At 36.8% G+C, this 26,417-nt stretch overlaps 1 protein-coding gene across 4 annotated transcripts; it reads right to left on the reverse strand.

The window, feature by feature from the left end:
• Positions 1 to 1,777: 1,777 nt before the first annotated feature.
• On the reverse strand, positions 1,778 to 25,019 carry LOC129311938 (signal peptide peptidase-like 2). 4 transcript variants are annotated; one of them, XM_054954448.1, is made up of 15 exons: positions 25,005 to 25,019; positions 24,606 to 24,826; positions 23,935 to 24,093; positions 23,724 to 23,835; positions 7,829 to 7,948; positions 7,499 to 7,650; positions 7,227 to 7,409; positions 6,948 to 7,045; positions 5,948 to 6,104; positions 5,631 to 5,684; positions 4,758 to 4,850; positions 4,522 to 4,664; positions 2,809 to 2,879; positions 2,606 to 2,689; positions 1,778 to 2,199 (listed from the first exon to the last, which is right to left on the reverse strand). In XM_054954448.1, the coding sequence occupies exons 2-15, from the start codon at positions 24,750 to 24,752 to the stop codon at positions 2,078 to 2,080; spliced, it is 1,695 nt and encodes a 564-aa protein (XP_054810423.1). In that variant the 5' UTR covers positions 24,753 to 24,826; positions 25,005 to 25,019; the 3' UTR covers positions 1,778 to 2,077. The 4 variants fall into 4 exon arrangements, 3 of the variants coding, with proteins under 3 accessions (XP_054810423.1, XP_054810422.1, XP_054810424.1); XM_054954447.1 differs by lacking the exon at positions 25,005 to 25,019 and having other exon boundaries at positions 24,606 to 24,915; XM_054954449.1 differs by lacking the exon at positions 25,005 to 25,019 and having other exon boundaries at positions 1,789 to 2,199; positions 7,011 to 7,045; positions 24,606 to 24,912.
• Between the last annotated feature and the right edge of the window lie 1,398 nt (positions 25,020 to 26,417).

The raw sequence follows: 26,417 nt of genomic DNA on the forward strand, positions 1-26,417 counted from the left end.
GAGAAAATGATTGAAATTAAATCACTTTTTCCAATCTAAAACACACATACCGAAATTTCAGAATTGTTTTATTTGCAAAATGGTAAATTATTTCTAATTAATTTCTCTTCAAAAAATATTTTCACCAACAACTTATAAAGCCCGAATTACGTGGACTTTGATCCCATCACAGGGTACGTAGACCTCAGAGTCAGATTCTGAGTTAAGTCCTCCCCGTAAATAAATAAATATTTCTCACTTAATTCTTATCATTTTTATATCAAACACATGAATATAAAAGGGATAATTAGAATAATTTTAAAACCATATTAATATAGCACAACAAACTTCGGGTAACCGTTCTGACGAACGGGTGTTGTGGGGTGCCTAACACCTTCCCCACACTCAACCGACTCCCGAATCTGTTCTCTATTTTTGCAGACCACCCTTATCCTCCTTTAAATGGTTTCCCGAGATTTCCCTTAAAATTTTGGTGACGACTCTCATTTTTTTCGGTCTTCCTTCTGAAAGCCGGAACCTCCGCTCTCACATCGTCCACGTTGCATTTCCGAGTGCGACACAAACACAAAGCATATTTTCTAACATTCTCCATTCATTTCACGTGTGACTATTTTGGCCTGATCATTTCACATGGGACACTGAAGGAAAAGGCTGCATTTTAAGCTTTCCATTTCATGCGAGGCTAGGCTCTTTATTCACTGCATTTTCCTTTCTGCTTCCATCTCATTCTAGATTGAGAAAATTATTGTCAGATGTCACACAAGCAATCTAAATTTAAAAAAAAAAAAATCATGACACCATAAAATTACTTTAAAATCCCATTCCTTTGCTAAAATTATCAATTCGTTATATTAAAATTGTTAATTAGCGCTGAATAGTTGTTAGTAGAGTTGTTCAGTTGACAGCTAAACAACAATAATTAAAAATTTTTAATAATAATTGACAATTATCATTAAAGACATGAACTTCAGAACCATTTGTAATTTCTTAAAATTTCCTCTATTGTGTGAGGCTTGACAGTGATTTTCCCTTCTAGATTTATCTGACCAACGAGTCATTGTATTAGCAACATTTGATTGATGTTAATGACACAGAGACTATAAACGATTAATGTTCATGACCAAAAGAATGAAAAAAAAGAAGGCAAAATGGAACTACCAGCTACACACCGTTAATTGACATTTTCAATTTTTGTTCCCTACTACTCTATTCTTCACGAACAGGGTCTTCAACATCCTTTTTTTCTTTTTTGGGTAAATACTTCTATATACTTTTACAAGTACATGAAAACTGCCAGGAACATGACTCTGGAACTCATGAAAACCATTGGCATTTGGCCTGGCATTATTTTTAGCATCATTTGCTTTCCCCCTTTCGTTTTCATTCTCATGTTAATTGCACTAAAGAAAATATTATCAACTAAAATTAGCATGAATGATAAAAAATTATTACTTAAACAAGTAATTAGAGATTTAATTTTAAACCCCAGCTCATGTATGCAGCTATTTAATTGGAAGAGAATTGGCCATTACTTACTGGGCAAAATTTACTTCTTATGTTTTAAAAAAAATGATAGTTAAGTCCCAAAAAGTTAATAACAAAAAAATACCCTACAAATTTTTAAAAAAATAAATTATAAATATCAATTTAGATAGTTATAAACATGTTATTACAATCTAAAAGTTACACTTAATACTTAAATACTCATTTTCAGTTGAAGCTCCTATTTGCAATTATTTATATTGATATTTTCAACTCATTTTTCAACATATGATATTAACTTAATGTTCTGGGACTTTCGCCATGGTTGAAATGACCGAAATACAATTTCGATAGTCAACCACAATTGAGGTAGGAGTGATAGTACACCAAGCTCTAAGCAACCCAGTGAGTCAAAATTTCTCAACACAAGCAGATTGTTGATCTGTTATGTCAGAGCCCTGACTTCCTTTAAAGGAATGATTCCATACAATTACCTGATACTAGGCCTTGACAAGCTGGTTTTGGTCCCAATGTTATGATGATTAGTGATGCATTACGTAGATTTAATATATTACACACAATTCAAGTTCAAACATCATCCATTGTTTACTTCATCAATCTGTTGGAGTCTGACATGTGGACAAGGTATTTCTGGTTCCCCTCTGGTCCACAAATTCCTCAGATCTCCTCTCCTCCTTCCCAATGTCAAAAAGGTCCCTGCATTGATATGTGAAACTATGAGCATACCATATGATTCATAATTACTCTCTTTATCTAAAATTATATGACAACTTTGGAAGTATTTTATTGTCTCAAAATACAAGACAATTTGATAAAAAATATGATTCCATTAATAATGTTTTTCTAATATTACCCTTCAAGTGAAAAAAATAAAATAAAATGATTAAGTGTATAGATTTAAAATTATATTAAATGAAGGGCATTTTTAAAAATTTATAATTTTTGTTTTGAAAAATTAAATTTGTAAAGTGTCATCATTGTGCTTTATTGATATATGTAATAGTGTCTTAAATTGACTTATATTTGGGACAGAGTGAGTGCAAAAGCCAAATCTGTTCAGCAATTTCATAAATGAATGTAGATCCAAAACTATTTATTCTACCAAGAGTGAATGGAACAATATAGAGCAGAGCTGGTTGGCCATGTCCGTCCATCAAGTTCAGTGCCACATAAGTAGTCAGTAGACCTGCCAATTTGCACAGCGAATCAATCATCAAATAAGAAAACAATAATTTGTTTCCAATATTTGAAAATCAGTTATTCAAGTCAATAATAGTCAAGCGAGGTGGGTCCAGCAATTCTCACCAAAGCCATATGCAAACATTGCCCACAAGAAGTATCCACCTCGGAGGCTCCTGTTTGCCAGCCAATCATACCTGCAAGAATGGCCCATAAAGCCAGTGATCACTACCTGTTTTTTATCCATAGACTTTTCAGACCGGTCAAGGCACTGATTCAATGATTAATGGTCAAAATCGCAGTCAAACCATAATCAAACTGATTATAAACAAAGTATTTTATTTCAGTCAAGACACCAATTTAACATTTTATTGGTTCAACCAGATTGGTTGACCTGAATTTCTATACTATGTAAAAACCATTCATATTGATGAATAGAGTGCCTACTCTGCACAGATTAGGCACATAGGCATTCCAACCCATTTAGGAGAAGAGTGTGCTATATGTTTACATCCGGTGGTTTGTAAGAGATTCAATGAAGACTTTGATAGTATCAAGTGACAGTTCATGTGCCTTTATTTTGAAGGTTCAAGTAGAAGCTCATTTACTTATCTTCGAATCTCGTCTTTTGCTATTGATGATGGTGAACCCCTTTCCATATCAACTGAAGATATAATTATTGGGCTTTTACATATTAATGGGAGGGGATCATGGAGGTATTTGTGCAAACAGATGTAATCCATGCAATTGCAGTAATTGTAAAGAAAGAATTTACGGATATAAGTACACAAAAGAAATAGAACCTTTTTTTTCCCGGTAATTACAATGCAGGAAAAGGACCTGTTAAGAAAACAACAACAATCCATTTCCTTCCTTTCAAGGTTAGCCTACTCTCAAAGTAAAATTTCTGAAAATGCGCAGAAGACATGTCAGTTTTCAATTCATAATATTTGGGCATTGTTGTGCGTGCGCATATTTTTGTTATGGCCATGGCATTGTTGTGTGTTACAATCAATTAATTTCAAGATTAAAATGAGTTTTAAACAGACTGCAGTTCTTCTTAATAGTACAAGTCATTAGCCATCATTATACATGGGAATTAGGGGTAATTAGGAGAATTTGGGCTAAAGTGGTAGTTTGGGTATTTGGTTATATTCTTTATAAATAGGGTCTTAACCTTAAGAATGCAATGGGATCTTGTGAATGAAATTACTATTTGCTGTCTCTATTTCCTTTTTATATCTATTATTTGAGACGTGAATTAGGAATAATAAGGGTGATTAGGGAAATAAAGACAGAAAATAGTAGTTTCATTCACAAGACCCCATTACATTCCATAAGACCCTATTTATAGAGAATATAGCCAAACACCAAAACTACCCTTTTATGCCAAATTCCCCTACTTATCCCTGTTATTCCTAATTCCCATGTATCACATCTAGTGTAGATCGACGTTGATGATGAGATATGCTTGAAATTTGCAACAGAAAAGGGAGATTTGGATTTTCTCCATACCCTCCCTCAACACATTTCTCCATACTTAATATGATCCGTCAGTATTAATTATTTATTTGGTTTAATGGTATAAGATTACTAATTATGGCATTAGAATAAATATATTATTTATTATGATCACTTGAAATGCTTTTAAAAATAAGATCATAATGTTTCTTTATGATATTTATTAAATGAATAACATATTTATTTAAATGCCATAACTAGCAATCTTATACCATTAAATCAAACAAATAATTAAATGGATGGATGTGATGGAGCATGAGGTAGGAATTAAAAGAGGGTATGAAGAGAATCCAAATCCAACTAGGGAGGAGGTATAACCTGAGTGCGAATGCTACTAGTGTTCCTGGCAAAAGGATGTCTCCAAATCCTATTATGCTGTAACCGCCCCATGGATCAAATATGCGTGGGAACTTCAGGAGCATTGGAATACCATCTTCTCCACTTTTATCTCCTCGAGCTACCTATTGAAAGTAATATAAACAACTCAAATTACTATGCCATTATGGTATTAGTGATTGTCACAATTTAGAGTAAATAAGAGTTAGAAGACTAACCACAATCATCACACTTTCACTGAACAACTTCTTGGACACAAACACCCAAAAGAGGTCATACAGAAAGGCACAACCAAGAAGAACTGTGCCAACCTAGTTCATAAAACAATCAAGCGTAGAAATTAGAATTTTATTTTCCATCAAGGAACATTTTATATACCCTAAAAAAATCAACACATTAGGACGAGTAAGATGTATTAGTATTGATTAACAATTACAAAGAAAACAGCATTCATCTTAACATTTTGGTCCTGTATAGCTCAATACCATTGCGTTATCTCCTAAACTCCCATCTTCAATATAGGACAAGCTATCTTCAGTTATGTCAACAAGCACAACATTTAACCAGTGTTTATCTCAATATCGGTTCAAACACTTGACATGTGGGAAGATCATTATCCTCAAATCTAACATGACAGTCGAACATTGACTTTAACCAGTGTTTATAACAACAAAATATTAATTACAAGCCAGACTGGTAAATGATGATAAGGCATTCTAATTAAAACAAAGGAAGATTAAATATGAAAAACCTTAGTTTCAGTCTTCGCACATTACTTGAATCAATCGACTGAGAGGAAGACAATAAAGAAACAATATCATATCCTCATATATTTCATACTAACTCTACTTTGCCTATTTAACTTTCTTGATTGACCATACGAACAGGTCTTGAGAAATAGAAACAACAAAACACCAGATACATAGAGCAAATAAATGCATGGCTAGCTTCACTGATATTTAGAATAAATGTATCTCTAAAATTGCCAAAACATCTAGTTCACATCAACATGCATATCCAAAGATGTTACTTAAAAGCATGAAGTTCAGGAATGGCCACAGCTCAGGGGTAAGTTTGAGCTCAATTATTACCTTGAGGTTAGGTATATGAACAATCTGGAGAACCGCAATTATTAGTGCAATGCCCTGTTTGTACAACCAAGGAAAGAAAAGAGGCAATTAAACGAAAGCCATAGTAAAGACAAAGATGATAGCTTCTCAACTCTGTATCAACAATTGGAAGAAACTCAATATTATATATATATATATATGGTACTAAAAGAAATTCTGGTCCACAAGTAAATAAAAAAAGTGAGAAAAGTTAAACATCAATTGTTCATTATCTGCAAGATGACTGACGAGGGGGAATATGACGGGGAATAACTGCTAGAGAAGAGAAGTTTCCTTACAAGTATATCTTGGCCTATCCAGGCAAAAGAGACATTGCGATAAACTGCCCAGAGAACAGCATATGCTATGCAGAATGGAGAAATAGCCAATGTCAGGTATGAGATAGCTCCAAACAAAGGTACTTTGATATATGACTCGCTAGCATGTTTGAACCACCTGAATGGGAAACAAAAGGTAAAAATTGGAAACAAGCAGTACTAAAGTGGAGGATTAAATTAAAAGAACATGTAATTTAGAAGATGAAAAAGCATTCATGAACTGATGCTTCTAACATAAGAGCAAAGCATTCTCAACTTTCATATTCACAATCTCTCTCACAATAGCAAGTAAACCCTTTAATAATTTATCACTCCTTTAACAATTAATCATTTCAATTTTAAAATACTGATATGACACTTCTTTGGTTCAAAATGCAGTAAGACCATCCACTTTTGATGTCATTCTGCATATGATAATAAGAACTGCAATCCTACTCCATGATTGTTTACTTCATGCAATATTATCCCACTCCCTGCATATCATAAAATTAAATACCGATTGGACTAAATTCAGCAAAGAATTGAATAAGTTTGCAAGTCACATAGGAAACCAATTCCCAGCAATTCAGTCCTGTTCATAGGAATTGTCTTCAGTCAAAAATATACCATCTGACCTTATGTCAAAATAAATGAGTAATATTTTTCATTTATTCTTTTTCACATGAAATCTTCAGCTCATTAACAGGCCATGCTTCATTATTCAGAGGTCAATCTTGGTTTTCCTAGGTAAAATCATCTTATATTAAATGAAGAAATGTACAAAGTCCATATGATATGGGGAAAACAAGGCCAAAATGAGGAGGAAAAAAAGGTAGGCAGCACCATGAACATGTCCACCCAGATGAAATTAACAAATAGAACTTCATCTGGAAAAAGGACATTAATTCTCTATGCAACAAAAAGTCAACTTTTCAGATAAAGACACAGGAATTGTTTCCAAAATTAAAGCCCAGTATATTACTTTCTGGATGCTAAGATTGAAGAAACAATTGAGAGCCATAGGCTAGATAACAAGTTATCACACCTTGACAATAAAGCGGCCAAGCAAGTTTGCAAGCCCTGCGGATACAAGAAACTATGAGGTTAGAGATGATTAGGAGAAGGACATCAAGGATATAGCAGGCAACTAAAGTGCACTCATAAATTACATGGATATAACATGCAAATACGGAATTTCTTTTCATATAGAAGAATACTTTTGGAACATTAAACTGATTTTGAAAGCAGGGATGTTATGTACCTCAATCCCACCAATACAGAAGAGAACAACCAAGACTTCAATGAACCATGATGACATGAGTTTGTATAGCATAAACAGGAAACATGAAGCAACCACTACAAAAAGAACAGCAGTTTTTGCATTTATATACACAACTCCACTGACACCCCGTTCTTCAGTGTTTGGGATTTCATCTGCTGCATCCTAGGGAAAAAAAATTGTTGTTAAGTAGTTAGATCAGCAACAGTATATGGAAAAGAGAAAGACTGAAGTTATATGAAAACATAACTGACCTTTAGTAGCTTGTCCTGATCAATAGCTGCTTCTCTGACCCTCCATGCTGACCAACAAGATGCACATAGTATGGTACCAACTGCCATCAACCATAGAAATACTTCTGCTATGTCAACAGCTGGTCGAGGTGGAGAGTATAGCTGCACGGACACTGTAGAAAGGAAAAGGTTTAGAAAGCTTTCTGTACATTATTCTGAGAATCCATCTTCCCACTCCCACAGGAGGTTAAAAGAGGAAACAGAAATAGCATTAGATACAAAGATTTTGCATGTGAAGATGCCAAAAGCATACTATCACCATCCAAAATGAAAACTAAAAAAAATCCTCACCATATGAAGTAGTCATCAGCATTTTCTCCAACCTTGTACCTGCATCTTGTGGGAGCATTACAGCGGGTATGTGTATATCTAAATCAGTTTCATCTGGTTCACAAACCATCTTGTAAAGCTCTGCATACAACAGAAAAAATTTTGATAAAATAATTAATGAAAATAAACTGTGGGCCTCAGCATTTTCATCAGAATTGAAGTTTAATATTTTAAATATTTTTAAAATGTTTTAACTTCATTTAAGAAGACAATGGATTGCTTAGAGCATTTGGGATACAAGTTCTTTTCTCTGTGAGCTCAGGGGAAAGAAAGTGATAAGGGTCCAAGTCAGCATAACAGACCCCTAATGACTTATCAACGCAGAAAGAGGAGGAAGATAACAGAAACTGATGCTGTCATGCAGATTATGAGGGATTTATCTGATTTAAATTAATTATTTGCTGTTATTTTAATTAACTGTGGTTTTATTTTGTTGTTAGTAGCTGAATAATAGGACCTCAACACTGTTAGTGAGGTACCAACACACTAGTCAGTTATTCCCTGATTTTTAGGCTATTATTCTGCATTATTTGATTTGTTTAGTTGTAAATTCTATTATAAATATCCTAGCTTCTGCAACAACATGATATCATTGAGAAATAAACCCTATTTTCCCTTGGAGATTCTCCTATTTGGCCATTAAGTTCATTAGAGTGAGAGTCTTGCTCTAGTTAATTTAATAGAGTTTTCCCCTTTCTTCATATTTGTCCTAAGCTTCTACCAAATTGGTATCCAAGCCTCATTTGATCAATATGGTGACCACACACTCCAAAAATAAAACTGACCTTGCCAACTCCTTTAACAACCCACCCTATGGTCAACCTAATGAAAACCCGTTTGCATCCGACCCTTTAGCCATCATTGCCTCCAGACTAGAAACACTCGACTTATTACAAGAGAAGGTTGAGGCACTTGAGGTATTTACTAGCAAAGGTAAAAGACCAGAGGGAAGCTATCATAGACGCTCACACTAGGACGAAGACAATGATGAAGAGTCAGACTATAGAAGAGGTCCATGTCCACCACACACCAAAATTGAATTTCCAAAATTCAATGGAGATGACCCACGTGGTTGGATTCTAAAGGCTAAGAAATATTTCAGGTATTATCAGACATTGGAAGACTCAGGTTCATGTGGGTTCCATGTATTTAGAAGGAGGTGCTTTGAATTTATTCTCATGGATAAATTTAAAGTGCACCTTGGTTTATTTATGAGTTAGTTAGAACACTATGGTCTTTTAGAGCATCAAAATTCTAATGAACACCTTGCCACCATTAAGCAGACCAGATCAGTGTGAGAATATCGTTAGGAATTTACTAAGCGAGTCACACAAGTTCATCATTGGCCAGAGCACTGCCTCTTAGGCATCTTTTTCGGAGGTCTCAAAGATGACTTGAAATCTGATGTGCATCTTTAGAAGCCTCGCACAGTGCATAAGGCCACTAGTTTAGCCCTAGAATTTGAGAAAAAGGCACAACTGCATCATAGGCCCAAGCCCAACTCTTCTTTGACCCAAACTCAGTTCACTAATGCCTCCAGCATGCTCGCACCTAACCAACAGGGTTTTGCCACAGCTTTCTTGCCAAATGCGATCAAGAGCTATGTCGCGTCTTCTTTGATTTTGCAACCAGCTAACACCACCACGCCATGCCATTTTCTCTCAAACACCGAACAGTAGCACTACAAGGATAAGGAACTTTGTTTTCATTGTGGGAAGCTCTTTCTGCCCGGGCACCACTGCAAGTCAACTTCTCTCTCACTCATGGAGATTGATGAAGATGGGCAACACATTTCAAAGACCATCGAAGATTTACTAGCAACAGAGGGCGAGATTTCTAAGGTAGCTAAGATATCTTTTAGCGATATTTGGTAATTCAACAACTACCACCATGAAGCTTAGTGGGTTGGTTCAAACCTATCACATGTTGCTCTTAGTGGATAGTGGCTCCACACATAATTTCATCTCTGACTCCTTGGTGGAAGAAATGAGTATAATCACATAGTCTATGTCTACCTTTGGGTTCAAATTGGAGATACCCGCGTCATTTGATGCACTAAGGTGTGCAAAGATGTTGAAGTAAAATTACTAGGTTTGTCACTTAAACACGATTTTTTCCCCTTTTCTCTTGCCGGCACTGATTTAGTTCTGGGAATCAAATGGTTGGCCTCGCTAAACACAATTCAAGCTAACTGGAATGAGATGTTTTTAATTTTCTACGTTGATGGCAAGAGGAATAAGCTTCAAGGAGTACTTCCAACCTTAAACTAGAAAGCTAGTCTTCATTCCATGTTTTCTACTGAACTCATGTTAGGTCTCCCAATGCCAAGTCATTAGATGTGGACTAGCTCATGGTTGAATTTGATGGTTTGTCTGCTAACCAACCACTCTGCCACCTTTCAGAGATCACTTTCATGCCATCCATCTTCTACATGGAGCTCAACCTCCTAACTTGTGTCCTTATCGCTATCCTTATTTCTAGAAGACTGAGATTGAGCAGAAGGTGGATGAATTATTATAGAAAGGTTTCACACAACCGAATTCAAGCCCTTTCGCCAGTCTGACTTTATTAGTAAAGAAAAACGATGACTCTTGGAGGTTTTGTGTGGACTACAAGACCTTGAACTAGATCATGGTCCCAAACAAATACTCGATTCCCAACATTGATGAACTTACTAGATGAGTTACACATAGCAACTTATTTTTCGAAGATTGACCTCTGCTCCGGGTATTACCAAATACGAGTCTGGCCAGCTAATATTTATAAAACAGCATTTTGAGCTTAAAGCAGACAATATGAATTCATCATAATGCCCTTCAAACTGAGAAACGCACTAGCAACTTTTCAAGCAGCATGAATGATCTTTTCCATCCTTCTCTTCAAAAATTTGTGTTGGTCTTTAATGACATCCTATTTTACAATCCCACTCCAAATAGCATGAAGATCACCTCCGATTGGTGTTTACTACTTTGTAGCAACAATCGTATTATGTCAACTTCAAGAATTGTGAGTTTAGGCAGACTCGTGTGTCCTTCTTAGGAGATAAAGTTTTAGCACAGGGAGTGGAAACGAACTTTGAAAAGATCAGTACCATAAGTGAATGGCTAGTACCTACAAATGTTATTGAGCTTTGAGGCTTTCTTCGGCTCACCAGTATTACCGGAGGCTTTTCAAGAACTATGGCATTATTGCTCATCCCCTTACTAAATTAACTAAGAAGAATGCTTTTTGCTGGACCCCGAAAGCTCAAAGAGCTTTTGAAAAGCTTAAGCTTTATCTTATTACAGCCCCTGTTTTAAAACTTCTTGAGTTCACAAAGGAGTTTGTTGTAGAGTGTGATGCTTCAATGGAAGGTGTAGGGGCTATCCTCATGCAGTAGAACCATCCCATTGCCTTTTATAACAAGGGGTTATCTTTCTCTAACAAGTTTCAGTCTACTTATGATAGGTAATTGTTAGCTTTAGTGTCAGCACTTCGAAAATGGTGTCATTATTTGTTAGGAAGGCATTTTACAGTAAAAACTGATCATAGCAGCTAAAAAAATCTGTTGCAGCAAAGAACTTTAACAAATACTCAACAGTGTCTCATCCTTAAGCTCCTTCCATTTAAGTTCTCCATTGTGTACAAGGCTGGTAAGGAGAATATTGGGGCTGATGCACTATCTAGAAGGCCACAACATGCATATTTCTTAACATGGTGGTTCCTATGTCTTTGGATTTCTTAGAATTACAAGAGGCATTGACAACAGACTCTTTCACAGCTCTTATTGTTGCTGCTTTGAAAGAAAATCCCAGTTCTTGTCCTGGTAACAATCTGGTTGAGCACAATTATATTTTAATGGGCGCTTGGTCATTCCCCGGAGCTCCTTTCTTCACGCCAAGCTACTGCAAGAGGCACATGTGACACCTTCTAGGGGTCATGGTGGCTTCTTAAAAACTCTCAAGCATTCATTACTGGCCTAAAATGAAATATGATGTAAAAGCTTCGGTTGAACAATGCTTTACTTGCCCAAAGAACAAATATGAAACTCTATCTCTAGCTAGTCTGCTGCTACCTTTACCGGTTCCTAAGCATATTTGGGAGAATATCTCTCTTGATTTTATTCTTGGGTTACCCAAATCTGGTGGTTATGATACTATTCTTGTGGTAGTTGATAGGTTGAGTAAACATTATCATTTTATTCCCCTTTCACATCCCTATACTGCAAAATCAGTGGCTGCTCATTTTTGTGAGGAAATTGTTCAGTTGTAAGGCATGCCTAATTCTATTCTCTTAGATCGAGACCCACTTTTCTTGGGTTCTTTTTGGAAGGAGTTATTTAAGCTAAGTCAAACTTGCCTTTGGATGAGTGCTGTATACCACCCTTAGACTAATGGCTAGACCAAAGTGGTAAACTGTTGCCTTGAGACATATCTATGGTGTTTTACGCACGAGCAACCACGTTCTTGGAGTAAATTCTTATGTTGGGCTGAATTCTCATTCAACACTAGTTTCCATGTTTATGCCAATACTACCCCCTTTAAAGTTTTATAAGGTAGGAACCCGCCTCCACTTCGTCCTTTCATTAAGGGTGAAACTCACTGCTGGAATACAACATCTTGGGCCCATTAGGTTAAGCCCAAACTTGTTAGGGTTTAAGAATAATTAGGGTTGAAGAAGCACAAGTTTGCCGTCTTAGACTCTTATTTCTTTCCTATTATATCTTATTAATTAGACAAGATTCTAATTGATCTTGCAAATATCTCTTTGATTTTCATGTTGATTCTAGGGATTAACTGAAAGTGCTGTGGTTAAACCTAGATAAATACCCTAGTTGTGAATAGAATAATCATCTTTTTGCCCACATTCTTCATGTTATCAGTGCGTTTGACTCTTGACTTCCTGGGCCAATGCAATTCGGCAGTGTGAGTTCACATCCAAGATATCGCACATAGAAAGTGCATCAATTCGAAAACAACAAGCCATGACAAGTAGTGATGGCTTCCCACATGTTATGGTCACTCACAAATTGACTGAAAACAACTACCTACTATGGTCCCACAATATTCTGATGTTCATCCGAGGGAAAGGAAAGGAAAAGTACCTGACTGGAGAAGCAAAAGAACCTAAATCAAGCGATCCTACCTACTGCATGTGGATACCAGAAAATAATATGGTGATGAGTTGGCTTGTGAACTCCATGACTATGGAAGTTAGCAGCAACTACATGCTTGCCTCAACAGCACAGGAGATATGGGACTTAGTGAAACGCACTTATGCTGTCAAGGAGAACCCAACAGCAATGTTTCAATTGAAACAAGCCCTAAAAGACCTGAGGCAAGGAGATAAATCAGTCACTCAATTTTATAGCACCCTTATGCGAATCTGGCAGCAGATAGATCTCTATGAAGTCTATCAACGGACCAGTCATGCTAATGCAACACTCTATCGTCAAATTGTAGAATGGGAACACACGTATAAATTTCTCTTGGGGTTGAATGACAAATTTGAAGATGTACAGGGGAGGATCAAGGGACAGAAACCTTTACCTTCCCTTGAAGATACTGTCAACACCGTCAAATTTGAGGAAAGTTGGAAAGAATTAGTGCAAGGTATAAACCTTAATTCTTCCTCTACTCCTAGTACTAACTCGGAATCTTCTGCTATGATAGCCAAGGGTAAACGCTCTCCACTTTGGTGTGATCACTGCAACAAGAGTGGTCACACTAAGGATAAATGCTGGAAACTTCACGAGAAATTGCCCAACCTCAATAAGCAAAAAGACAGAGGTGAAGCTCGAGGACTATATACTGGTCCTACATCTGAATAACAGCCATTAAGCCAAGAGGAAATCACAATACTCAAGAGGCTTTTAGAAAAACATGAAGTTACTCCTCAATCCAATGAGAATTCTAACCCATTCGTTACTCTTGCACAAGCAGGTACCACACAACATCCAAGAACATTTGGATAGTCGATTCTAGTGCCACTCACCATATTACTGGTTTTAAGGAATTATTCAGTGAGTTTAAAACTGAATTTGCATATCCTCATGTCAAAGTTCCTAATGGGACGTATGCCAAGGTTGAAGGGGCTGGAACTGTGATAATTTCACAAGATATTAAACTAGGAAATGTATTTTATGTGCCTGAAATTGAATGCAATTTGGTTTCTGTGAAACAAATTTCTAAGGAGCTTGGTTGTAGTGCTACATTCTTTGACACTCATTGTATTTTTCAGGATTTGGCTTCGGAGAGGATGATTGACAATGCTAAAGAATGGGATGGTCTCTAATGCTTGAGAGGAAAGGGAGAGAGAAATAAAGTAGCAAATGCTGTTGCTTGCTCTACTTCATCAGATAATGAGTTGATGTTGTGGCATTATAAGTTAGGCCACCCAAGTCTCAATTATATGAAATGTTATTTCTAGATTTTTTTTTAATAAAATAAATCCCTCCTCTTTCCACTGTGATTTTTGCTACTTTGCCAAACAAATCCAAAACTAGTATCTACGTCATCCTTATAAACCATCCCAACCTTTTGCACTGATACACAGTGACATATGGGAACCTTCTAGAATTTCAACTAAAAATAATGCTAGATGGTTTATCACTTTTATTGATGATCACACTCGCCTAACTTGGGTATTTTTGATGAAAAACAAATATGAAGCACTTGATACTTTTCAACGCTTTCATGTTTTTGCACAAAATCAATTTAAATCTTCAATTCAAATATTGAGAAGTGATAATGGCTGTGAGTACACTAGTACAACCTTTCAAAAATACTTGTTTGAAAAAGGGATTCATCATCAAACCTCTTCTGTTAACACTCCACAACAAAATGGTATAGTTGAAAGGAAAAACAGACACCTTTTAGAAGTTTCAAGGGCTTTAATGCTTACCAATAATGTTCCAAAAATGTTTTGGGGTGAAGCTGTCTTAACTGCAGCATATTTAATAAATCAAATGCCCCAGAGAATTTTAAAATTTCAAACCCCTGTACAAAGTTTTCAAGAAGTTTTTCAAAACTCTCACCTATTGCTAAACATACCTCAGAATTTTTGGCTGCACTGTTTTTGTGTATGATGAGCATAAAGGAAAATTGGACCCAAGAGCTGTCAAATGCATTTTTTTAGGGTATGCAGCCTCTCAACAGGGTTACGAGTGTTATTCACCTTCCACTCATAAATTTTATATCACTATGAATGCTCGGTTTTGTGAAGATCAACCATCTTTTCAAAAATTACCCATTCAAGGGAAGAGTGAGACCAATAATGAATGGTTAATTTGTTTTGAAAATAGTAATTCTGATAAACTTGCATCTAGTAGCCTCAGTATTGAATCTAGTAGGTCCCAAATGCCACTTGAACCCCCTCTTGACCCTGCACCAATTACAACACCACCTCCTCTTCCTACAATATCAAATGACCCTCAATCACCTCAAATTGTACCATCCAAACCTAATATCACCTTATCTAAACCTAATATAGAGGAAGATATTCTGGAAAATTCTGGTACTAATGAGACAAGGGTGGAACAACCTTGTATGCAAGAGAAAGAACCTTACATCAAGTGAAATAAGGGCACTATATTGGAGGATCAATCACAATCTAGGCGGAACATGGGCACTAAACAGAATGTGAGTGAAGGTAGTGACCAAAATATTCCTATGCAAGTCCAAGATCCAAACCGGAGGCAAGTTTTGAAGACTTATGTTAACCAATTGCCTTAAGGAAAGGCAAACGAACATGCACTCAGCGTCCTATTTGTAAGTATGTTTCTTATAAGAAACTCTCTCGTCCTATGAAATCCTTTGTGGCTAACATGACCAATGAAAAAATACCAGAAACCTTTGAGGAAGCAAAAGAAGATCCTAAATGGACAGCAGCAATACAAGAGGAGTTGCGAGCATTAAAAAAGAATCAAACTTGGAGTGTTACCAATCTACCCAAAGGGAAAACTACTGTGGGTTGTAAGTGGGTGTTCACCATCAAATACAACCTTAATGGGACTGTCAACAAGTACAAAGCAAGACTCGTAGCCAAAGGATACACCCAAACTCAAGGCATAAATTACCAAGAGACATTTGCTCCAGTTGCCAAGTTCAACACCATTAAGGTTCTTTTATCACTAGCTACAAAGCTTGATTGGCCGTTACTACAACTAGATGTGAAAAATGCATTCTTAAATGGTGACCTAGAGGAGGAAGTTTACATGGAATTACCACTTGGGCTAAAGGGAAGTGGAAGACCTAGACAAGTTTGTAAATTGCAAAAAATCTTTATATGTCCTAAAACAATCCCCTTAGGCCTAGTTTGGGCGTTTTACATGAGCAGTCAAATAGTATGGTTATACTCAGTGTCAACCAGATCATACTTTGTTTGTGAAACATAACTGTGATAAAGTTGCTACCCTAGTTGTGTACGTAGATGATATTGTATTGACAGAAAATGACTTAGAAGAGATTGAAAAATTGAAGGCAAATCTGGCCAAGGAATTTGAAGTTAAAAACCTTGGAAACCTAAGATACTTCTTGGGCCTAGAAGTAGCAAGACCAGAAAAGGGGATCAGTGTCTCAGAAAGGAAATATACACTTGATTTATTGATGGAAACAAGGTTGTTAGGGTCAAAGCCTATGGATATACCTATGGAGACCAATTACAAAAAAAACTTGAAAAGAAAGAAAGGAAAAGAAGGATCACTTGTAGGCAAAAGGAGGTACCAGAGACTAGTGGGAAAACTCATTGATTTATCCCACACGAGGCCAAACATGAGTTTTGCAATTGGTGTGGTCAGTCAATTCTTAACTAACCCATGTAAAGATCACATGGAAGTAGCTTTCAGGATTCTAAGATACCTAAAGAAGACACCTGGAAAAGGACTATTCTTTAGAAAAGGAGACAAGAATGCAGAAGTCTACACTGATGCAGATTGGGGTGGCTCTGTAGTTAACAAACGCTCTACTACTCGATATTGTACCTTTGTTTGGGGCAATCTTGTGACTTGGAGGGAAGCTCAGCAGAATCAAAGTACAAATCTCTCGCTCTAGACATACGTGAAGGAATGTGGATCATAAGACTCGTAAAGGAGCTACACATTGAAATAAAGGGACCTTACAAGGTATGGTGTGATAACATGTCAGCAATAAAGATTTCGCATGATCTGGTACATCACGATAGAACCAAACATGTGGAGATCGATCGCCATTTTATAACTAAGAAAGTTGAAACAAAAGTCATTGACTTGGCCTATATACCTTCAAAAGATCAGATTGCCAACATCATGACCAAGCCACTTGCAAGAGAACGTTTTGAAGAACTAAGTGACAAGCTGGGAATGACTAATATCTATTCATCAACTTGAGGGGGAGTGTTGGAATATGACATCTTGGGCCCATTAGGTTAAGCCCAAACATGTTAGGGTTTAAGAATAATTAGGGTTGAAGAAGCACAAGTCTGCCATCTTAGACTCTTATTTCTTTCCTATTATATCTTATTAATTAGATAAGATTCTAATCGATCTTGTAAATATCTCTTTGATTTTACCTTGATTCTAGGGATTAACCAAAAGTGCTGTGTGGTTAAACCTAGACAAAAACCCTAGTTGTGAATAGAATAATCATCTTTTTGCCTAAATTCTTCACTCACATTGTTGAGCTTGCTCACCAATTGGAAACTAGAGACCATATGCTGCAACTTCGTAGGGATAATTTGAACAAAGCCCAAAACAAAATGAAGATTCATGCAGATCAACATCGGCGTGAGCTCTATTTTAAGGTGCGGGATGTGGCTTGCTTGAGAATACAACCTTCCAGGCAGCGTTCATTGTCCTATAAGAAGTGTGACAAGCTTTCACCTTGTTTCTTCAGACCTTACACCATCATTCGCAAAATTGGATCAATGGCCTATGAATTGCAGCTACCTTCAACAACTAAAATTCATCCAGTCATTCATGTTTCATTATTGTGACCAGCTCACAGGATGCCTCCCCTTGATCCTCCAGCAGATTTGCCATTGTCAGCTGATTTTGAGCTTGTTTTGGAGCCTGAAATTGTTCTATCTCACCGCTGGAAGGGACCCCAATTGGAGCTGTTAATCAAATGGGGGTCTAGACCTGAGGAAGAATCAAGTTGGAAGATTATGACTTGTTTGCACAGCAATTTCCCAGTTTTCACCTTGAGGACAAGTCATTTTTCCAGGAGGGTAATGATAAGGGTCCAAGTCAGCATAACAGACCCCTAATCACTTATCAGCGCAGAAAGAGGAGGAAGATAACAGAAACTGATGCTGTCATTTAAATTATGAGGGATTTATCTGATTTAAATTAATTATTTGCTGTTATTTTAATTAATTGTTGTTTTGTTTTGCTGTTAGTAGCTGAATAATAGGACCTCAACTCTGTTAGTGAGGGACCAACATACTAGTCAGATATTCCCTGATTTTTAGGCTATTATTCTGCATTATTTGATTTGTTTACATGTAAATTCTATTATAAATATCCTAGCTTCTATAACAGCATGATATCGTTGAGAAATAAACCCTATTTTCCCTTGGAGATTCTCCTATTTGACTATTAAGTTCATTAGAGTGAGATTCTTGCCCTAGTTAATTTAATAGATTTTTCCTCTTCATATTTGTCCTGAGCTCCTACCAGAAGCGTGTAGCTGACACTGTAAGGTGACATTTTTGGTAAGAATGAATTCTTGTTGGGTGATGAATGTGCCCAGCTTAACCATCATTTTCCTTTCATACTTAGCAATCCATGGCAGCTTTTGTCAACCCACTAGGGCTACCTGGAGTTATTCCATGTATTTTATTTTTTTGGTGAACCCCATTGAGCCATGACAATGTGGACTGAATTATTTTTGGCTAAAAAAGATACTGGGCTAGTAAGAAAACCATAACAGATATGGTATACTGTGGAAATATACTATATTTAATGTAAATATCTGATAGTTATTATAGGATCTGATATATTAGGAAATCTTTTATTTTATTCTCCCTATCCCTTATTTCTTGGCCATATATCTCGGCTGACATCATGGTCTGTATGTGTATATGTATGCGTCCTCCCACTGTACAGTAAATTCAGTTTTTTGCTCAGTAATTCTTCATGGTATCAGAGCTCGAAGAAGAACGAGCAACTGAATCATCAGAGATGAACATGGACTCGAGCTTTCAGCCTGAGACTCACCGAAATACAGAGTCGATTGGCTTGGAGAGTTCGTCCGGTGCGAGCTCATGTCAAGTCGCACACCTCGTGACTGGCCAAGAGAGCTCGCTCGTCTCTCTCGTCTCAGAAAAACTCACCGGCGTCAACTACCGAGAATGGGCCCAAACAGTGTGGCTCGCGGTAGAAGGTCGTGGCAAATGGGGGTATGTTTCCGGTGAAACCCAGTGTCCAGAGGCAACAAATGTCAAGGCTCTCAGGCTCTGGAAGACCGAAAACTCAATGGTATGCTCATGGCTGGTTAGTTCAATGGCACCGACTGTGAAAAAGAGTTTTTTATTTCTCCCAACAGCTCGTGAGATATGGGACGCTGTGAAGGAGGCATACTCAGATGGGGAGAATGCTTCTCAAGTGTTTGAGATTAAATCCAAGCTATGGCTCGTAAAGCAAGGTAATCGTGACCCAAGTGAATATTACCTGGAAAAAACTGCTCTACGGCAAGAACTTGATCTGATTACTGCTGAAGAATGGACCAGTTCTGAGGATGCTGCTCGGTTTAGAAAACGGCTGGAGAAAGAACGACTGTATGAGTTGCTAGTCGGACTTAATTCAGACTTGGATGATGTTCGTGGCAGAATTTTGAGTTTGGAACCTTTGCCATCTGTCCGTGAAGCCTTTGCAATGATCCGGAGGGAGTACTCTCAAAGGAAGGTAATGTTGAAAGATGAACCCATTTCTCAAACCAGTACTTTTGAATCATCTGCTCTTGCTGCCAAGTCTAATGATCCTAGAAGCACTAAAGGACGTCCCACGTGTGAACATTGTAAGAAAGTGGGCCACACAAAGGATAAATGCTGGGACCTCCACGGTAAGCCACCCGACTGGAAGCCAAGAAAGGGAAAAGGTCGTGGATATATTGCTGAAAGCTCTACGGGAGATGATAATTCACAGCCCTCAAATGATCAACTAAGTAAGATCATTGAAATGCTGTCAACCCTGCAAACTAATAAGCAACCTATTGCTACTATGGTACAAAGAGGTAATTTTTCTAAAGCCTTGGCTACTATTAAACGAGTATGCACTGGAGATTGCTGGATAGTAGACTCAGGCGCATCGGATCATATGACTGATAATATTAAATTATTTACGACCTATGTACCTTGCCAAAAGAACTTTACAGTCAAGATTGCCGATGCATCAGAGTCGGTCATCTCTGGTATAGGGAGTATACAACTCTCATCTACTTTAACCTTACATCACGTTCTGCATGTGCCTAATTTAAAATGCAGCTTACTCTCAGTAAGTAAATTGGCAAAAAATGAGAAATGTCATGTTGATTTCTTTGCTACTTATTGTCTTTTCCAGGATCTACTGACGGGGATGACGATTGGCAGTGCTAAGGAATTTGATGGTCTTTACTACCTAGATGGAAATAAAGTCGGTAATGTTAGGTCATGCAATAAAGTGTCTCTCCGTAAGACTAGTGAGTTGGAGTTGTGGCACAATCGTCTTGGTCATCCTAATTTCAATTATATGTCAAAAATGTTTCCTTTAATTTGCAATAAAAGAGATTATTCTCAGCTCTATTGTGACTCTTGTGAAAAAGCAAAACATCATCGTGTTTCCTTTCCTAATCAGCCATACGTTGCATCAAAGCCTTTTACAATCATTCACAGTGATCTATGGGGGCCCTCTCAGGTCCCTAATAGGACTCACTCAAAGTGGTTCATCACCTTTATTGATGACCATTCTCGCGTTACTTGGGTGTTCCTTCTAAAAGACAAATCTGATGTTTCTCAGGTGTTCATTGATTTCTATCATATGGTAAAAAATCAGTTTCACACGTCTATTCAAACTCTTCACACTGATAATGGCACAGAATACTTCAACAAACATCTCTCCACTTTTTTACTTTCCAATGGAATTGTTCACAAAAGTACCTGTCCTTACAGTCCTCAGCAGAATGGTATTGCTGAAAGGAAAAATAGGCACATTCTTGAAACAGCTCGTGCACTTCTCTTTAGTAGCCATGTTCCTAAATATCATTGGGATGATGCTGTCCTAACTGCAACCTTTCTTATTAATCACCTTCCCAATCGCACCTTATCATATAAAACTCCCATTGAAATTCTACACCAAACTTACAATCTACCCTACCTGGAAAATACTTTACCCTTACGGGTATTTGGATGTACTTCCTATGTTCATCTTCATCACACAAACAAACTTGACCCCAAAGCTGTCCGATGTGTTTTTCTTGGTTACTCTGCCACTAAAAAGGGGTACAAGTGCTTTGATCCCACCACCAAACGTATCTTCACCACCTGTGATGTCACCTTTCACGAAACAGAATCCTTCTACTCCCAATCCCCAATCCAGGGGGAGAATTGGAATGAATTGCAGATTGGCATGGGTGAAAACATGAGTGAAATACCTGAAACACCCAATCTTATAGCTGTACCTCATCATTTGTCTCTTGAACCCACTGATCCTGATTTGGACCTAGGAATTGAGAACACCAATACTAGAAGTGATATGCCAAATCCTAGTCCAAAGGAGACGTCCACAACAGGGGGAGACACCAGATTTGCACAGACCTATACACGGAAAAACAAGACAGGTAAACAGACCCATATCTCAAGCATTGACCAAGAGTCAAAACCAAATGTAGGTCCAAAAGACGATAATGGAGGAAGTTTGGAAGAATTAGGAGATAAGGATGATATTGACCTACCGATAGCTATGAGGAAGAAGCCGAGAGCTTGTACTAGGCATCCGATCGAGAGGTTTGTGTCTTATCAAGCATTGTCAGCTAAATTTTCTGGATTTACTGCCCATTTGAACAGTGTTACAGTACCAAAGAGCATTGAAGAGGCTATGGCCGTACCTGAATGGAGACAAGCTGTAATGGAAGAAATGGAGGCATTAATAAACAACAATACTTGGGATGTGGTAGAATTACCTCCAGGAAAGAAAGCAGTTGGATGTAAGTGGGTCTACACACCTAAATATAATGCTAATGGGACTCTAAATAAACACAAAGGGAGACTTGTCGCTCAAGGGTTCTCCCAAGTGTATGGTATAGACTACACGGAGACATTTGCACCGGTAGCCAAACTCAATATTGTTAGAATAATTCTATCACTAGCAGCCAACCTTGATTGGCCATTACATCAATTAGATGTAAAAAACGCCTTCCTAAACGGTGAGTTAAAAGAGGAAGTATATATGAAGTTGCCACCAGGTTCCCAGGAAATAAACCGAATCAAGTGTGCAAATTAAAGAAGTCCTTATATGGACTAAAGCAGTCTCCGAGAGCGTGGTTTGAGAAACTCACACGGGTACTAAAAATGGCAAGGTTCAAACAAGGACAAAGCGATCACACGATGTTCTACAAACACCGAGGCACTAAAATTACTGTTTTGTTGGTTTATGTGGATGATATGGTTCTTACAGGCGATGATGCTGAGGAGATTGAAAATCTTAAAAGGGCGTTAGCTCAAGAGTTTCAGATAAAAGATCTTGGAGAAATGAAGTATTTTCTGGGCATGGAGGTAGCAAGATCCACGAAGGGAATATCTATTTCTCAGAGAAAATATGTGCTAGATCTCTTAAATGAGACTGGCATGCTTGGGTGTAGACCTAGTGATGCACCCATCCGAGTTGACAAGATAAGCAATGAAGAAAATCTTGGCAAGCCTATTGATATAGGCAGGTATCAGTGTATGGTGGGGAAATTAATCTATTTGTCACATACTAGGCCAGACATCGCCTTTGCAGTTAGCATGGTGAGTCAACATTCACGTGACCCCAAGCAGAAACACTTGAATGAGGTCTACAGGATTCTCAGGTATTTGAAAGGTACTCCTGGAAAGGGTTTATGGTTTAAGAAATCTGAGAAGCGTGGTATGGAACTCTACACGGATGCAGATTGGGCAAGTGATCAAGAGGATAGAAAATCTACATCTGGATACTGCCCCTTTGTTTGGGGAAACTTAGTTACTTGGAGAAGCAAGAAGCAAAGTGTAGTAGCCCGTAGTAGTGCAGAGGCAGAATTTCGAGCTATTGCTTTGGGAATCTGTGAAGGTATATGGATTAAAAGGGTGATTGAGGAACTAAAAAAGGATGTTAACCTACCTATCACTCTGTATTCAGACAGTATCGCAGCAATCAGCATCTCACACAACCCAGTCCAACAAGACAGGACCAAGCATGTTGAGATAGATAGACACTTTATCAGAGAGAAGATTGATACTGGCATCATCCAGATGAGACACATACCAACAAGGGAGCAAACAGCTGATGTTCTCACCAAAGGCTTGAATAGAGATAAGTTTGATTATTTCATCCACAAGTTAGACATGATTAACATCTATGGTCCAACTTGAGGGGGAGTGTGGAAATATACTATATTTAATGTAAATATCTGATAGTTATTATAGGATCTGATATATTAGGAAATCTTTTATTTTATTCTCCCTATCCCTTATTTCTTGGCCATATATCTCGGCTGACATCATGGTCTGTATGTGTATATGTATGCGTCCTCCCACTGTACAGTAAATTCAGTTTTTTGCTCAGTAATTCTTCATATACTCAATGTGCCCATGAAGCAACTTCCATAATTTTCTGCAAAACTGATCAACAAATGCCACTTGGACATTCGAAAAAAAAGGGAAAAGGAAAAGGGGGAAAAAGAAGCTGCACCTTTTTGGTTGTTTCTAATGAGGATAGCTGAAGCATTAGCATTTTCAGCATTATTTGCTTTTGTTGTGAATTTACAGTTGCCTCTATCCACCATGATGACATCTCCTGCAAGCTAACAGATTATGCAAAGAGTAAAATTGATAACACTTAGCACTGTGCAACATGTGTGACCAATGTACAAATGGTCATGTTATATATGGGGAAGAAAAACCTTATTCTTTGGTGGACTGCAACAATCTCGAGGGTCTGAAAGAATAAGGCGAGTGTGCCGAGCATTTTTCTCTTTTGAAACAATGGTTGTGCCAAATCTGGCACCCACACCAACAAATTCGGCATCCTCCATACCATTGACCCAAGTTTGCACTTTTACCTGCGGCAAGTAGAGAATGTAGTTCACCATAATAACTACTTGAACCATAAACATAGTCAGTAAACTATTTGGTCTCAAATATCAAATTGGACAAAATAGACAAGCAGCTCAAAAAACGATTACAAGATTACTGCTCAACACAGAAAGCGTAAAGCACAACCAGTGAAGTTGAATCCATGCTAAGAAGTGTCTCACTGACCAAAATTAGGGAAAAAGGAAAAAAGTTAAAAAAAAAAAGGGAGAAAGGAACAAACGACAGCTCATTTCCCAGTGTACAATCCGTGATTCCAAACATTTGTTTTCATGACTGCAGATCACGTTTTCTTCTCCTTTCTCCATATGATACTGCTCGCGATTCAACGTATTAAACATGCACATTTTCATAATTCTCAATTCATCAGAAACATTAACCCAGTCAATCCTTTGAAAAAACAAGCAAATTAAGCAGCACCAGCAGTCTTTCGGTTAAAATCAGAAACAGTCACATAAAGAAAAGAATAATTTGGATATACCAGCACAAACTGATTCTCGCATCCAGGCTTCTTCGGAGTTGAATCATCGTCATGAACTATGTCCCCAGCTATCACAGGGGAAGCATGATGAACCAGAAGAATTAAAGCTGAAACTACAACAACCCAGCAAATCTTCACCAGAGCCATGTGTTCTTGCCAAATCTACTTGATTCATGAATCCATAACCAAACAAGAGCAGAAAAAGAAAACCTTCTGTGGAACTGGGATCAAGAAAACCAAATTTATTTGAGCGGAAGGGTTAAAAAAGAAGAAATAGGAAAAAATATGACTTTTCTAATATAATAGTATTATAACGTTCCAATAGATCAATGACAAGATAACAACAAATATAACAGAAAGACAAAATCAATGAACAGCTGATGGATGCCTCAACGTTACCTGCTGACGACACGGTGTCCCTGCCAAATAGAGTTGGATAATGGATCGGCTGAGGGCTCCACATGGCCTGATCCATAAAACTATGGCTCTTAAATCTAATTTTTTATTTTTTTTATTTTTTTATGTTTAATTTGTATTTAGAAGGTTGAGAATCGGGCCTGCAAGCCATATTTTAAAAAAATTAAAATAAAATTAAATATTAAAAATTAATTAAAATATTTTAAAATTAAAACCATTATAATCTTTAAAAATTTAACACCACACATTTAAAAATTTAGTAATAAAATATAAATTTTAATTAAAAAAAGCAGTTCATTTTTTAAAAATACACAAACATAATAATTATAGAAAAAATAAAAAATATTAAAAATTTTATACTGATATTTATTAAATTATATTAAATTAATTTTAAAATAAATTAAAATTAATAATAATAAAATGCGTGTAGGATCAGGGCTTCAGGTAAGTAAGTTCTTGACTTCAAATGTGTGTTCCACAAAAAAATTAATAATAATATAATACGGTTTGAAGGGTCACCTGAACTCGAGTCTTTTTTTGTAGGGGTTTAAAGGGTCAGGCCCTCAAGCTCAGTTACTTTAAAAAAATTCTTTTTAAAATTTAAATCCTTATTTAAATAGGGCTTTTAAACTAAGTCTTTATTTTTGACTCTACTATTAAGAATCAATAATTCTAGAAAGGAAAAGATTCAATAAATGTATTGTACTTTTTATTTACCATGACTGGTTAAGCATTATATATTAAATACTCTAGCTCATAATTTTGAGGGAGCAAATTTGAATTCCAATTTTTCAAGAATAATCTAAATAAAAGAAACGTGGATAATTATTTTCTAGCTTTGACATTCATTTCGTTGTCTTTATTAAATTTGAGTTCTTTTATTAGAAGCAAGGAAAAAATTACTAGGAAAGAGAACAATTGGTGCTAGGGAATGAGCAAGAATTTATTTTAATTATTGATAGTATATTTATAACTCATTTATTGTATAATTTTTATATTGACTTCTTAATTTTTAATTAGAATACTACCTTAGATCTTATTACTGATTTATATCAACTTAATCCACAAAAGGGAATTAAGGAGTCTTGCTCCTTAAGCTAATAATAAATTTTATATTTTATTTTATTATTGATTTATATCAACTTAATCCACAAAAGAGAACTAAGAGCAAGACTCCTTAAAGTAATAATAAAATATTGGTTTATATCAACTTAATCCACAAAAGGGAATTAAGGAGTTTTTCTATTTAAAGCAATGATTTTAAAATCAGACTGAACAGTTTAATTAGTTTGGACTGCTGGCCAATCCTTGTTTTGGCTTGATTTGAACCTCAATTGTTTTAGCTTTTGAACTAGATTAGGCTGCTTTGAGCTAGTGCTTAGACTGGGATCTGTT

Source organism: Prosopis cineraria, unplaced genomic scaffold (genome assembly GCF_029017545.1).
Source record: "Prosopis cineraria cultivar Desert tree isolate PC_DT_omini unplaced genomic scaffold, ASM2901754v1 PC5, whole genome shotgun sequence".
NCBI classification, from domain to species: Eukaryota; Viridiplantae; Streptophyta; class Magnoliopsida; order Fabales; family Fabaceae; genus Prosopis; species Prosopis cineraria.